General features: G+C 32.4%; 3 protein-coding genes across 5 annotated transcripts; all 3 read right to left on the bottom strand.

Annotated features, from left to right (window-relative positions):
• Positions 1–162: 162 nt before the first annotated feature.
• On the bottom strand, positions 163–4277 carry LOC125423514 (WAT1-related protein At5g07050-like). 2 transcript variants are annotated; one of them, XM_048477998.2, is made up of 8 exons: positions 4052–4277; positions 2198–2437; positions 1811–1873; positions 1585–1701; positions 1228–1462; positions 974–1132; positions 743–894; positions 163–610 (listed from the first exon to the last, which is right to left on the bottom strand). In XM_048477998.2, the coding sequence occupies exons 2-8, from the start codon at positions 2434–2436 to the stop codon at positions 424–426; spliced, it is 1152 nt and encodes a 383-aa protein (XP_048333955.1). In that variant the 5' UTR covers position 2437; positions 4052–4277; the 3' UTR covers positions 163–423. The 2 variants fall into 2 exon arrangements, with proteins under 2 accessions (XP_048333955.1, XP_048333954.1); XM_048477997.2 differs by having other exon boundaries at positions 3926–4277.
• Positions 4278–6011: 1734 nt separating this feature from the next.
• LOC107406362 (WAT1-related protein At5g07050-like) lies at positions 6012–9686 on the bottom strand. Of its 2 annotated transcripts, none has more exons than XM_048476754.2 (8): positions 9578–9686; positions 7883–8122; positions 7471–7533; positions 7244–7360; positions 6890–7124; positions 6620–6778; positions 6390–6541; positions 6012–6255 (listed from the first exon to the last, which is right to left on the bottom strand). In XM_048476754.2, the coding sequence occupies exons 2-8, from the start codon at positions 8089–8091 to the stop codon at positions 6078–6080; spliced, it is 1113 nt and encodes a 370-aa protein (XP_048332711.2). In that variant the 5' UTR covers positions 8092–8122; positions 9578–9686; the 3' UTR covers positions 6012–6077. The 2 variants fall into 2 exon arrangements, with proteins under 2 accessions (XP_048332711.2, XP_048332713.2); XM_048476756.2 differs by having other exon boundaries at positions 9564–9663.
• A 2483-nt stretch (positions 9687–12169) lies between these two features.
• On the bottom strand, positions 12170–15437 carry LOC107422892 (CASP-like protein 5B3). The gene is made up of 3 exons (XM_016032408.4): positions 14701–15437; positions 13007–13139; positions 12170–12888 (listed from the first exon to the last, which is right to left on the bottom strand). The coding sequence occupies exons 1-3, from the start codon at positions 14829–14831 to the stop codon at positions 12694–12696; spliced, it is 459 nt and encodes a 152-aa protein (XP_015887894.3). The 5' UTR covers positions 14832–15437; the 3' UTR covers positions 12170–12693.
• Positions 15438–15705: the final 268 nt, after the last annotated feature.

The raw sequence follows: 15705 nt of genomic DNA on the forward strand, positions 1-15705 counted from the left end.
CAGCAAGCTATACACGGCAATTCACAGCAAGCTATTTGTTGAATATTTATATGAACATTTCGGTCGAATTAGAATGAGAATTTTTGAGGTAAATAAGTAGGGAGCTAAACATTTATATGTTACTTTGTAGCGCATTGGCCATTTTGAAATGTCAGCTTCACATGGTAAGATAGATCATGGTATACATGTTTTTCAACTAAAAGTAAACAAAAAAAATAAAAAATAAAAAACAAAAAACATTTGTGGATGTGCTGGTGAACTTCATTGGTTAGTGGGATTAATAAAAGCACATTGTTTAGTGGGATTTAATCCCAGCATTATCAAATTATGTTCTTTCTCTTTAGTTTCTTCTTTTGGGGAGGGGGGCGGCTTCATCCCTTTTCACCTACATATGTTGCACACCAGGTGTTTGATTTTTGTAATTTAAGGTTCACAATTTAATACATATGCATTCCTTTCAGCAGAGCTGATCTTTGCTGTCTTCTTATCTCTCTGTTCTTCATGAGTCAGAGATGATTCATCTTCTGGCTTTATGTGAACTTTGGCATCACCTTCTTTTCCCCACAATAGCAAATACACCCCCACGATGACGATAATTGCTCCTATTATGCTGAAAACCATAGATGAATCACATTTAGAACACAATTTGGCACTACTTGTTATGACTGCCTTCTTCATTCTCTCTGTTTCTCTAACAAGTGTTTGTCTATAAAAGCAATTAGATAGAATTGAATTGAACTACCTGCCAATGTAGAGTTTTTCTCCAAGGACGAAATATGCTAGAATCGCCACCAATATCGTTGAAAAGGGATTGAACATTGTCACAAAAACAGGTCCTTTCTCTTCGGTGCACCAGAGTTGGATGAAGATTATTATGCCCGAGCCAACTACACCCTGTGTTAAGGTTGATTTGTATTAAAATTCGGCACCAAATCGGTAACTAAATGTACATGATTAGACTGATGATACTCACTCCATAGATTGTAGACCACAAGTCAATGTTGAATCCAATGGTCCAAGCCTCCCTTTTTTGTTCTGTAAACACTGCAAATACAGCTGATTGTGCTCCCCCAACAAAGGACATCCACGTAGTCAGGGACAGTTGAGCAGGATATCTTTTCAGTGTAAGTGCCTTCAATTTTTCAAAATTTGTAAGATTATTTTATCTTAGATTTATCTAATGGTCAATAAACCATATAATTTTAAGCAATAGGTAATGGCTAAAACCTGCATTATATAAAATATAGACCATGTTATGCAGCTAGAAACACTGAGAATTGAACCCTTTAACCAGTACTTCTTATGGATGGATGTTTTCCCTTGAATATGAATTAGGGGATGTCCTAGATTTCTTAGTACTTGCCCTTTGTACAATGTCATGATCATTACACCAGCTAAGGAGACCAAGGTTCCAGCAACTTTCGCTATCCCACAAGGGTTTCGAAGATCAACAGCTTCCAATCTACAACAACACATAATATATATATATATATAGATCCAAGTATAGTTAATTAAAAAGTGATATTGAAGGAAATTAGGAATTTTAATTAAGCATTAATTAAGAAATGAAGATGTAGCACTAACCTGAGTGTAACTGCAATGACAAAAGTAAGGGCAGCTATGGTGTTCACCATGGATGCAACAAAGGTTGGAGATGTGTATTTCAGGCTTGCAAAATATGCGTTTAGAGTCAGACCCACCCTGTAATCAGCCAAAGCAAAAAATTTGTGCTTAGCTGTTTACCGTTTTGTTATGTGTTTAGAACCATGAATCAAAGTGTTCTCTGTTCTGATCTATACGTGCTGCTTACCCAAACAGAGAGAGAACAAAAATTTCCAATAGGAGAGTGAGTGTGAGCTTTGGCCTCTGTTTTCTGAAAAGAAAGAAAACCCAAAAGATCATCATCGTTGTATATAGAAATCTATAAAACAAACTTTATTTAATAATATCATGTTTTGGCCCCTTAGAGTTTGACAATATGTCAAATATTGAACTGAAAAACCATGATCATAGGTCAGGACTGTCAAATATACAACATATACATGCATTAACACATAAATGCATGCAAACAATATGCTCTAGAACTTGGACAAAGAAAAAATAAAGAAAAAATAAACCAGACCAATATAGATGGCAATTTGTATCTAAATACAAACACAAAAATGATGATCAGAACCAAGACAAAATTCAATTATACCTCTCAAGGAAATAGGCGAAAGGGAACATGACAATGCCACCGATAATGTTCCGGTAAGTCATGTAGACATGAGGATTCATTCCATGGTTGAATGAAGCTTCTGTGATGAGATACAAAAAAGTGTAGCCCATCTGAACTGATGACATCAAGAGGTGTGGTTTGAACTTCTTGTAAATACTCCATAGCTTTGAAACCTCTTCCTTTTCCATAGGTAGTTTGAAAGCCTCTTCTTTTTCCATTCTACAAATTATACCCATTAATATTCTCTTTTAGTTCTTGGATGATCATGAAGTAGCACATCATGCAAATTTGCATATAACATAGATACATATATTACATGTTTAAATATATATATATATATATATAAAAGAATTTCTACAGTACGGACAGTTCGCATACGGACCGCATCCAAAACCGATATTTGTTACCCTATATATATATATATATATATATATAAACATATAAAGTGCTACTTGAGTCTTATTATTGTTGCATCAAGTTCTTCTTGATTAAATTCCATTTTGTGATGCACTGACATTTGCCTTATCATTGTCATGGATCATGATGATATGATAGTAGACATTCATACAAGTTATATAGAAGAAAATATTCTAGGCAGTACTTTTTTTTTTTTTTTTTTTTTTTTTTTAACTCAAATGAAGCAGATTGTGAACTAGCTTATGTATACTAATTTCTTCTTAAATTTGGAAACGAGAGGAAACTGAAATGGAATTGAAGATTATTAATTAAAGCATGATAAGTTAACATTCTTAATTAAACCATGATTAGTGAAGATTAAAAAAAAGTTTTCAATTGTTATTTTAATGTAGAAAATTAGTCGTTTATGACCAAGCTCATGTTATAAAAAGTATTCATCATTCAGATTTTTTGGTGACATCAGTGAGCAAGAATTTTTTGTACTTTTTTATTGGGAAGATTCTTTACTTTTTCTTTCTATTCTGCCTGAGATGTGTAGCTAACTAATGTTCCTAGTTTTTGTCCCTTGGAATATTTAGAGAATTTATCCAACTATTCTCACTTTATTATTAATTTTTTTTTGAAGGGGTTTGTAAGAATATTCTCTAGAGCTTGGAAGCCTATGGATGCCTACATCTTCATGCTATGCTATAAACATAACATTCAATTTATTTATTTATTTATTTTTTGGCTACATTGAATCCCATTCTCTCACAATTGAAGAGGTAATCATCCCCACTATCCCTTAAAGACATAAACATTAGTCATGAACATTCAGAATGATAATAACATCATAGATAGACATTTTTTTTGATAAAATAGATATAATATATAGAGTGTATAAATTCAGTTTTTATATTTTTTTTTAATTTCTTTTTCCCCATCTGACCCATTACAATAAAGTGCATAATTTGCAACTTCATGAGCAACTTTCTTATTCTCTCTAGCTTACTCGTCAGTTCTTTTACATCATCTATCAGATTACCTTCTAATTAAGAGAGACAGACCGAAAGATTGGGAAAAAAAAAAAAAAAAGATAAATAACTAATAAATTGAACAACACCAATTATAAATTAAGACAAGGATGATTAAAACTCCTGCTAAGGAAAAATAGAAAAACCATCAAAATGAACTTCGATAAATCATATCTAAACACTTGGAAAATTAAAATAGAGGAATATTATAATTGTTACTTAAATTAGGTTGATAATTCGACATTAATATTAAATAATGATAGTTTGAATATCTTACCGAATAGAAGACACCAAAGAAATCAAAACCAACAGCAGTCTAAAAATCTCACTAAAATAGTAGCCAGCCACCTGAAGTTTTGTAGAATTAGAAGAGGAAAAATAAATGGTATTGGATTATGTTTACCCAAAAAATAAAAAGGGATTTCTTAATTTATTGAAGATGTTCTTCTTCCGTAGTAGTCAGCTTTCCTTTGTGTTGTGCCAAAATGTTCACCGTTTGATGTCTAATTTTCCCTGAAGTGAAGCCGTTCCTCCCACACAAATATGGCTCAAAAGTAAATGGTTTTCATGGCAGTGTGAGTAAAATAGGTCTTGGATTTTTTATATGTGAAGAAACGTGAGGAGAGGCAAATGAGAGAAAATAGGAAAGTATCAAGGGATTTGAAAACTTAGCTTTTTATATGATATGACATTAGCGTTTATAAAATATGGAGGGTGAAGATTTGTTTGTTAAATCTAAAGAGCTTTGAATTGGTGACACATGGAATATTAGTTTTGACATTTGTCACCATGTAATTGGTTTCTCCAGTTGCATGATAAAATATGTATACATATGTATCAATTATATCACAAGGTGGGCTTTGGGCTAAGAATTTTGGTTGTGGATAAAAATTTCCCAAAACATTAGTTCGTAAAAATTAATTTATGGAAATTAAATCAATTTTTAAAGTAATAGAGTTGCCTTTTGACCCCTTGTAATTGCTACAAATTAGGGACATATTTGCAAAACTGTTTACTATTCCTAACACAATTGGCGCCTATTTTTAAAATTTGGAAGAGTTTGGATTGTCATTTCATTTAATAAATGTCAGCTTAATCTAAGACCTTGATCTAGGCTTTTAATTTATTGGACCGCCACGATTTTCTTGGAACCCCCAATTTGAAACCTCACCTTGGAAGTGTTCTTCTCTTTTACACAATCAAAAGCTCACAAATATAGAAATTATTAATGATATTCAGTGTCATTAAGCTCATTACTTTTTTACCTTCTTTGGAGCACGCAAGCCTTAAAGTAATGTGCTGCACATGCAAATTTAGCTTGCAAACAGATAAATTTTGGGTTCCACAAATCGACCCAAATGGGCATTTTTATTTATCTTTTCTAGAGGAAATAGAAATGTATATTATTATTTATTTATTTTCTTTGTATTGTTTTTTTCATCACATTCATCATATTTTCTTTTTCTTTTTAAAGGAAACAAAATGGGTATTTATTTATTTTCTTTGTAATATATATATATATATATATATATAGATTATCTCATTTCTCATGTTTCATGATTGTGGTGGATTTTTTGATGCGACCATATATAACTTCTTGGCTAAATTCTACTTATAGCAAAAGAAACAAAGAAAAAGTGGGTGCTCAAATAGTCAAAGCTTCCAAAAATCAACCTCCACCACCAAACCAGAAACACTTGCTCTGCCTTAATATGTTGATTTTGGTGCTCCACACAAACACACTTTTCATCCAGTCTGTGAAGTGCCAATATAATCATGATATAGCATGAAGCTAATTTAATCTTAACAATTTAGCAGACCCACCATGGTGTAGAAATGGATAAAGATGAAATTCTCTGGTTGGCCTTTGCTTACCAATTGACAACCGTTCCTGATTGGATTATAGACTCCAATTATTTTGTGTAAAATGGCCAATTTCTTTGCGTATGCATCATTCTTATGATGAAAGAAAAAATTGGTCCTTTGAAAATTTATAAGGACATAATTCTTAAAAAGAAAAACAGGGCAACTCACAGCTAGCTATTTGTTGAACATATTTATCTGAACATTTCTATTGACTTAGAATAGAGAATGTTTGAGGTAAATAAGTAGGGAGCTAATCATTTATATACATTTTGTAGTGTATTGGCCCTTTTGAAATGTCAGCTTCACATAGTAAGATAGATCTTGGTATATAAGTTTTTCAGTTAAAAGTAGATCACAAAAATATATATTTGTAGACGTGCTGGTGAACTTCATTGGTATATTAATTATCTCTTCCAAATAAAGCACATTGATTAGTGGGATTTAATCCCAGCATTCTCATATTATGTTCTTTGCCTTCTGTTTCTTGTTCTGGGGGCTTCATTAAGCTTGCATTTTATTATCATTTCTCTTTTCACATATATGTTACATAGGATTTTTGTAATTTAAGGTTCACAATTTAATACATATACATTTTTCTCAGCAGAGCTAATCTTCACTGTCTTGTTATCTTCATGACTAACAGATGATTGGTCTTCTGGCTTTATGTGAACTTTTGCATCACCTTCTTTTCCCCACAATAGCAGATACAGCCCCACGATAACGATAATCGCCCCTATTACGCTGAAAGCCATAGATTAATTGCCTTTAGAACAGAGTAGGTACTACTTGTTATGTCTATACCTTCTTTCTCTCTGTTTCTCTCACAAGTGTTTTGTCTGCAAAAGCAATTAGATACAAATCAATGAATTAAATACCTGCCAGTGGACAGTTTTTCGCCAAAGATGAAGTACGCTAGAATCGCCACCAATATCGTAGAAATGGGATTGAACACTGTCACAAAAACAGGTCCTTTCTCTACAGTGCACCAGAGTTGGATGAAGATTATAATGCTAGAGCAAACTACACCCTGTTAAGGTCGACTTTATGTTAAAATTCAGCACCAAAACTGTAACTAAATGTACATGATTAGGCTGATGATACTCACTCCATAAATTGTGGACCACAAATCAATGTTGAATCCAATGATCCAAGCCTCTCTTTTATGTTGTGTAATCACTGTAAACACAGCTGATTGTGCGCCCCCAACAAAGGACATCCACGCAGTCAGAGACAGTTGAGCAGGGTATCTTTTCAGTGTAAGTGCCTACAATTTTTTATTTTTTCCAAAAAAAAATTGTTAGATTATTTTCTTTTAGCTCTATATGTTGGTCAGCAATTCATATAATTTGTAGCAATTTGGGTAAGGGATAAAAACCTGCATAATATAAAATATAGACCATGTTATGCAACTTGAAACTGTAAGAATTGAACCCTTTAACCAGGAGTCCTTATGGATGGATGTTTTTCCTGGAATATGAATTAGGGGATGTCCTAGACTTCTCATGATTTGCCCTTTGTACAATGTCATCATCATTACTCCGGCTAATGAGACCAAGGTTCCTGCAACTTTCGCTATCCCACGAGGATTTCGAAGATCAAGATCTTCCAATCTACAACATCATATATACATAGATCCAAGTAAGTACCGCATGTTAATTAAAAGTGATAATAGAAGGTAATTAGGATTTGTAATTAAGGATTAATTAAGAAATGAGGATGTAGCACTAGCCTGATTGTAACTGCAATCACAAATGTAAGGGAAGCTATGGTGTTCACCATGGAGGCAACAAAGGTTGGAGATGTGTATTTCAAACTTGCAAAATATGTGTTTAGAGTCAAACCTACCCTGTAATCAACCAAAAAAAAAAAAAAAAAATGTGGTTAGCTTTTTAGTGTTTTGTTATGTGTTTAGAACCATGAATGAAAAGTATTCTGATATATATATGTGTTGCTTACCCAAACAGAGAGAGAATAAAAATTTCCAAAAGGAGAGCGACTGTGAGCTTTGGCCTTTGTTTTCTGAAAAGAAAGGAAAACAAAAAAAAAAAAAAAAAACCATGATCATTATCATTGTATATACAAATATATTGAGTTACCTTTATTTCATACTACAATGTTTTGGACTCGTAGAGTTAAAGAGGACCGTCTTAATAGAAAACTATCAAGACCTCTCTTATGAACGTTTAAAATGGTATATGTGCATGCACAATCACACGCATGTACACATTAATGCATGAAAACAATACGCTTTAGAACTGGGACAAAGAAAACAGAACAAAAAACAAAAAAATAGAATGATATAGATGGCAATCTGTATACAAAATACAAATACAAAAAATGATGATCAAAACCAAGAATAAAATTATACCTCTCAAGGAAATAGGCAAAAGGGAGAATTAAAATGCCACCGAGTATGTGTCGGTAAGTTACATAGACATGAGGATTCATTCCATGGTTGAATGAAGCTTCTGTGATGAAATACAGGACAGTGTATCCCAACTGAGCTGAAAACATAAGTAGGTGAGGTTTGAACTTTTTGTAAATACTCCATAGCTTCGAAACCTCTTCCTTTTCCATAGCTAGTTTCGAAACCTGTTCTGTTTGCAATCTACAAACTTTACCGATTAATCTTCTCTTTCAGCTCTTGATGATGAGGAGGATGATTTTATAATGATCAAGGAGCACAATATATGAGATATAGATACATGTATACACATTCATATATATAGAAAGTGCCAGTTGGGTCTTATTCTTGTTGCATGTTGTACAGCATCCAGTTCTTCTCGATTAAATTCCATTTTTTTGTGACGCACTGACAATTCCCTTAATCATTGTCATGCCTCATGATGATATGATAAGACATGTACCCAAGCTATACAGATGAGAATATTCTAAGCTATGCTTTTAATTTTTTTAATTTTTATTTTTTTTAAATCTCTAATGAAGTATATTGTAAGCTAGCTTATATATATACTAATTTCTTCTTAAATTTGGAAACAAGAGGAAGCTGAAATGGAATTGATGATTATTGATTAAACCATGGTTAGTTAAGAATATACCATAAAAAAGAAAAAAAAATGATTTTAATAGGTATAATTTAAAGAAATTAATTAGTGGCTTATGACCAAGCTCTTGTTGCTTTCCAGGTGGGAAAGAATATAAAAGTATTCACTATTCAGATTTCTTGGTGACGTCAGTGAGCAAGAATTTTAGTAAATGTTACTGTCTTCATAACTGTTGCCATTGATTCTATGATTTGGATAATTAAAATTGCGAAATATTGTCGATCTCCTAATTACACACGTGTATATTTCCATAAGATAATTTTAGATTTTTGTTTAATTTCCAGAGAAATTTTTATGCCGTATGAAAATATTGATGTTTTACCATCATACTTTTTTTCTTTTGGTTGCTGAAGATCATACTTTTGTGCCTTTTTACCGGCAAAATTCTTCGCTTGGACTTAAGATGAGATGTGTGGCTAATTAATATTCTTAGGTTTGGCCCCTTGGAATAATTAGAGTATTTATCCAACTACTCTCTCTGTCTTTTTTATTTGCTTGGAAACTTATGGATGCCTAGGTCTTCATGCTATAAGCATTATTCATGAACATTCATAAGAATAATAATAAGATATTTTTTTTGGTAAAATAAATATAATATATATATATATCTATATTCAGTGCTTTTATTCTTGTTCATGAGCAAAACTTTCTTATTCTCTCTAGTCGACAATCTTTTCAAGCATACTCATCAGCTATTTTACATCATATTTCAAATTACGTTCTAATAGAAATGAGACAAACCGAAAGATTTAAAAAAAAAAAATGATAAATAACTAAAAATTAAATGACACCACCAATCATAAATTAAGACAAGGATGATTAAAACTCCTGCTAAGGAAAAAAAAAAAAAAAGAAAAACCACCAAAACAGAGTTCCATAAATCATATCTAAACACTTGGAAAATTAAAATAGAACTCAAATTAAGTAAATAACTCGACATTAATATTAAATAATAATATTAAAATGTTTGGATATCTTACTTACCAAATAGGTGACACCAAAGAGATCAGAGGCAACAACAGTCTAAAAATCTCACTGAAATCGTAGCCACCTGAAGTTTTTTTGATGAGGAAAAATAATAGTATTGGGATTTTGTTTCCCCAAAAAAAAAAAAAAAAAAAAAAGTCCAAAAGATTTCTTGATTCATAATGTTTTTCTTTTTTTCTTCCGTAGTCAGCTTTGCTTTGTTTTCAGTTTAATGCTGTCCAGCGTGTTTTCTGTTCACGGAGATAGCATGCCATTACGTTTTTGCCTCTATTTTTTTTGTCTTTCCCCAAAAAAAAAAAAATAATAATAAATAAATAAATAAATATTACAACAACAACAATTATGAATATGGAGTGTTTCACCTCCACGTAAGAGAAGGGATAAATCTTCTATATATGTATTTTTTGATGTTGTGGTATCTTCTTTATTGATTAAAGTTAAAAAGAAAAGGATTTTTTTTCTTGTCAAATTGTTTGTCATTAATTGTGTTTGGACTTATTACCAAAAAACTGATATCAATATTCCAAATACATATCTAGCTTGCAAACATAAAAATTGTGCGCCCGCTGTCCACGCAAATCGACTCAAGTGCACAATCTTTTTGTTTTTGTTTTTGTTTTGCTTTTTCTTTTTCTTCTAATATGTATAACTAAAGAAGAGACAAATGAGCATCCAATTTTCATATTGCTTGGTTTATTAGATTTTGTTGTGACAATTTAACGGATTTGGATTCAAATTTTCTATAATATAATTCTCACCTTCACGTTTGTTTATTATTGATATGATTTTACTTTATTTGAAAATTTCATATTTGTTTATTATTGGTATGATGTTATCTGATTTGAAAATAAATAAACAAAGAAATTAATAAAATAAAATGTGAAATGTTATCCTTACTCGGATGAAAAATGTGATTTAGAAATAGAAGATGCCAATCCCAATTTAGCAACTTGGTTATGGAATCAGTTTCACCTACTTACCAAAGAAAGAAGGAAAAAACTTGGTGCTCAAATATTTAAAGCTTTCCAATTTCCAAAAGATCATTACCTTGACGCCATGGTAGAAACACTTACTTGCATGCTTTAAATTGATTTTTGTGTCACACTAAAACACTTTCTATTCGGTCTCTAGAGGGCCAATTTAACCATGGAAATGCTTCTGAAATTGTAGTAATTAGGCAGGCTCACCATTATTTCTAAGGATATACTCGCGAGTCTCTCATTTCTGGCCGTTAGATGAGATGGATCTCATGTAATTCCATCATAATCCAACGATGCAGATTAGACAAGACCTTCATCCGCGTCCGGAACATGTTTCTTCACTTTGTTTTAGTTGTTTCTATTTGTGACAATGCATGTCAAGGTGGCGTAGAAATGAAATAAAGAAAGAAGGTATTCCCTTATTGGCTTTTTGCCTGCCAATGGGTTCTCAACAGCCACTAGCCCAACTCAATAAATAAATAAATAAACATTTCTTCCACTACTTGTGGTAGTGGTGATTCTGAGATCTCAATGTGGTTTGTTCTTTGATAGAAAGAAATCTCAGTGTGGTTGTGAGCTACTTATGCCACAGCAACAGTTTGCATTTTGTTTTGTTTTGAGGACTCTATAATTTAGGTTCACTTTCTGAATATATCTCTGGCTTTTGATTTTGCGTTACTCGTTGGACAAATGTAATGTGAAATGAGATTTTTGGTTAACTTGGCGATTTTATTCTGTTTTATATCACAGTAGGTTTTTAAGTTCTTTTTAAATGATGAACATATGTATTCATGGCCTTGAGAAACTATGAATACATGATTTTTGTCTCTAAATTGCAATGCTAAATCACTATTGTTCTAAAGGTGAGTCATAATCTTGCACTTAAAAAAAAAAAAAAAATCCACTTTCCTTTTTCATTAGCTTAAATTTATTTATATAAGAAGGAATTGACCATTACATGAGAAATTAGGATACAACCAAAACTTTTCCTCTTTTTTCTTCTTGGTCACTTAATGATGATATTCAGTAGCAACTAGCATAAACTCTTAAACTTTTGCAATTTACTGGCCTTTTGCTAAGATAATATTAAATTTTACTATTGGCCAAACGTGGATCAAATTGATATATATAGAGTTGTCCAATGTTTTAGCAGGAATTCTCATAACTATTCGGGACATTTTGCAGGCATGTCTACATGTCCAAAAAAATTCTTGTTAGCAACATGTGTCAGGTCCATATTTATCATCTTTCTGAAAAAACGTAAGTCTCTTCAAGTTTTCCAATTCGATATATGATGAGCAAATCACAATCTTACAAGTTCTTCGAGACCCATCAATTTTGCTTTTCTTGTGCCTTGGAATAATGATTTTTACTGAGAAAAAATGTAATAACTCCCACGCTATCCTTGACAACACTAAATAAAGTTTTGCCAACTCAATTCAAACAAAGAGTTGAAGATCCAAATAAAACCAAAAAGGAAAAGAAAAACAAAGGGAAAACTATACAATGTTTTTGTAACCATTATTAGTGAAAGTCGTTATATAAAACTACTACCACAAATTTTCACTAAATTAAGCACCAGATACTATTTGCCCAAAATGAAAAAAGAAGGTGGAAAACTAGTCAGGATAATTGGGTACAAACAATTCTCATTCACCGAAAAGGACCTACTCACCAAATTCTAATACTTTGTTGTACGAATAGTGTTTTCATGCAAAAAGTAGGCAAAATACCAAAATCTCACTCCCTCTTTCATTTACATGTGTACAAAACTCAAACCACTATAGTTGACTTTGAACTTCATTCTACAAACTTGGTCCATTGAAATTTTTGATGGACACAATTCTCTGAGGAAAAAAAGATAAAGGCCAATTCATAGCCAAGTAATCCATTTTGCTAACAGAATAACTAAGCATAATTTTGATCTTTTCGTTGTTCTAATTTCATTTTACACAAACAAGCATTTTACCCCACTTCAAACCCAGAGAGTGAAAGTACTTTTTAAATGGTATAATTTTTTTTTTTTTTTTTTTTTTTTTTTTTTTTTGGTTGGGTCTATTGACACAATAAAGCTGGTAAAGAATTTCTATAACACAGGTATTAAGTGAGAGGAGAAACAAATCCAAAATGTTCTACACGGCAAAAGTCTAACCTGCAGCCAATAGCCAAAGCATAATCAAAGAAGAAATTGCAATTGTTACCCAGCTCAGATAGGCTAAACCCACTGATATTTGATATTTTTGGCATTCTCGTCCAAAACTGCAGTGACCCATGTCATTAAAGTACAAAACCGTTATGCCGGCTGAAGCAGAAGCTGCTGCCAGAGACAGTGTCGCCGTAACCTGTTTATTATATGTTAAAGGGAAATAAAGGTTATTGTTAAATGACAATCACTAGAAATCAAATGAAGTCATATTTCAAGTAAGGATTTATAAAAGTCAAAGATTCATAGATGCTGACCCAATCTCCAACCACAAAGAGGCTAACAAGAACAGCATTGTGCAGGACCGTCTTTCTCACCAAGGCATATGCATCTAATAATGCAAGTATAAAACTCCAGATCACTTGCAGGCCCATTGAAGCAATCAGGTAGCTGCGAAATCAAGATCATGAGAATCAAACATGACAGTTACCAATGAATGATGGCGTTTTACACGTTATATAATCTGAAGAAATTATTGGTAGTTTCCACACTAAATAAAGACTACTGTTATCCTTACTAAATGTGGTGAAATTTAAAGCCATGTAAATAGAATTTTGACCTTGTGTTGACAACATGCTATGAAGCTAAAGAATTGAGTTGGCAAAACAGATTTGTTGATCACATTTATCTCAGGAATTATATTTATACTATGCTAACAGTGAGCTTAGCCGGACCCTGGTCATGCATTAGACCTCAACTGTCATGAATCATACAAAATTATAAGCAGAACCCATATATGGTAACATGAGGAATGGCTAAAGTAGCATAATGAGGGAGTCAAAATTACAGTTTAAACCCACTTAGGATTACTTAGGTAATGTTTTCCAAAATGCTTCCTAAAACAGAAAATCCATCTACTAATCAGAACAGCATCTTTATGTATAACAAAGAAAAGGAAAAAAGTTATCCAATAAGTAACAACTTAACATCAAAGATCAGAATACCAAGAATGCCAAAAAAGATCTAGAACCTAGATGAAGCATTAGTTTCTTTTTCTTGCTTATTACCAACAGCTAAGTATGCCAAAAAATGTCTAGAACCTAGATGAAGCACTAGTTTCTTTTTCTTGCTTATTACCAACAGCTAAGTGGAGCTAGGAAATTTTTTCATTTTTATTCCTCTCTCGTCAACTTGATAATATATTAAGTTGTACTACCATTTACAAGAGGTTCCAATCTTCAACTAGAATTTCAAACTACAATTGTCTCAAATTACCATACAGAACCACCATTAACTAAGCTAAAGAAACTTATAAGCTTCCAAAAACAACTTCTCCCAAATGAAACAGAATCAATGAGGAGGAAGTAGTGAACATAGTAATATCTTCTTAGCAAGAAGAAGATATGACAAGAAAATGTTATTGTTCAAATCATCTTTACACACATTGACAGAGTAAGCTAAAAACTTCTGCCGATTTGCAGCAAAACGAATTCCATCAATTCTAGGTTTGAGAGGGACAAGTTTCATGTCGTAAACAAGTTATAAAGTTTAGACCATGGTTAAGTAAGCTTGGCTGGAAAAAGGATATGCAACTCATAGACTCTAAGCAATTGCAAAAATTGGAGCTAATAACAGAGCAGCTTTTCTTTCTTTTTTCAATTGTTGCACCCATCGAATTATCTTGAGTTGACGGCTATGGAACAAAATATGGAGCCTAGCCATCTAATGACAAGTGGGTTAAATTTATGTGCAAAACTAGACTTATATGAAGGCTCTTCAGACCCAATCTGACGTGTCCTTCTTAAATCTATTACAGCAAACCTCAAAAATGCAAATGAGTGGATCTAAGTCTGACCGAAATTAGCCAGGACAAGATTTGAACATCATTTGGATTAACGTAAGGTCATCAAACTTAAAAGAGACTCTAACACCAAAAGTAAAAAGAAAAATGCCAAACCAGAAAATCTCAGGAAAAAAATAAAAAAATAAAAATTGGGGAAGAAACTCGTACCAGAAGGCCGTGAAATTGAAAAAGCTCGCAGTTGTGGCCATGAAAGCAACTGACCCAGCAGCAAACACGCATTGGGAAATCCTCAGAAGAAGCCCAGTCAAAGTTCCAGGTGTACCAGGAAAATCCTTCATTTTTTTTTTTCTTCTTTAAAAACAGAGAAAGTTTCAGAATTTTAAAGGCCTCGAGAATGAGAAAATACCCATCGTTTCCAAATTAGGACGAAACAGACCAAATGATCGAGAACTCAAAACCCAAAAACAAATCCAATCTACTATTCATTAGGATTAATCAGACAAGAAAAGCACCAAAAAAAAAAAAAACAAAAGCTTCAAATTTGTGAAACCCATTACCAGAAAAAAGCAAAGGTGATAAATTTACAAGTGGTAGCTTCGAAAATTGTGGGAGAAAAAAAGAAAAAAGGCCCAGACTACCAAAAAGCGAGAGAAAAAGCGTGGAAGAATTAAATTTTAAAAAAATAAATAAATGAAAAGACAGCTAAACCAATTAACCAACACCGTCACTAGAAAAAAGTTCCAAGTTCCAAGTTTCAACCAACATTTCCCAGTCCCACCATCAACCAGCGTGAGCATATTTGCTCATTTTGTTTTCGCTGTGCTTCTTTCCGGGAAGCCAAACACATTTTCATCTCCACGCTCCACCAAGATGCGTTATACCTACTCTCCATCCCCTCCTATGTTATCCTACACGGCTCTTTCTTTGCCGTTGGATTTTGTATCTATGACTGCGAGAGTCGGTGAGTCATGGTTTTGCGAACGCAGATGTAAAAAGAATATCTTTATCTTGAAGAAATTGTATTTCTCTTCCTTTCCTATTTTTATATGATTTTCTCATTATCAATTTTTTTCCCTTAATTATCGACTTAATAAAATGACAAGTCAGAACCCATATAAAAATTATTTATTGTAGCCAAAAAAAAATATATATATATATATATATATTTTTATACAAACAATATAATAATTAATGTTGTAGGCTATAAGTAAT

The sequence above is a fragment of the Ziziphus jujuba genome, chromosome 3 (genome assembly GCF_031755915.1).
Source record: "Ziziphus jujuba cultivar Dongzao chromosome 3, ASM3175591v1".
NCBI classification, from domain to species: Eukaryota; Viridiplantae; Streptophyta; class Magnoliopsida; order Rosales; family Rhamnaceae; genus Ziziphus; species Ziziphus jujuba.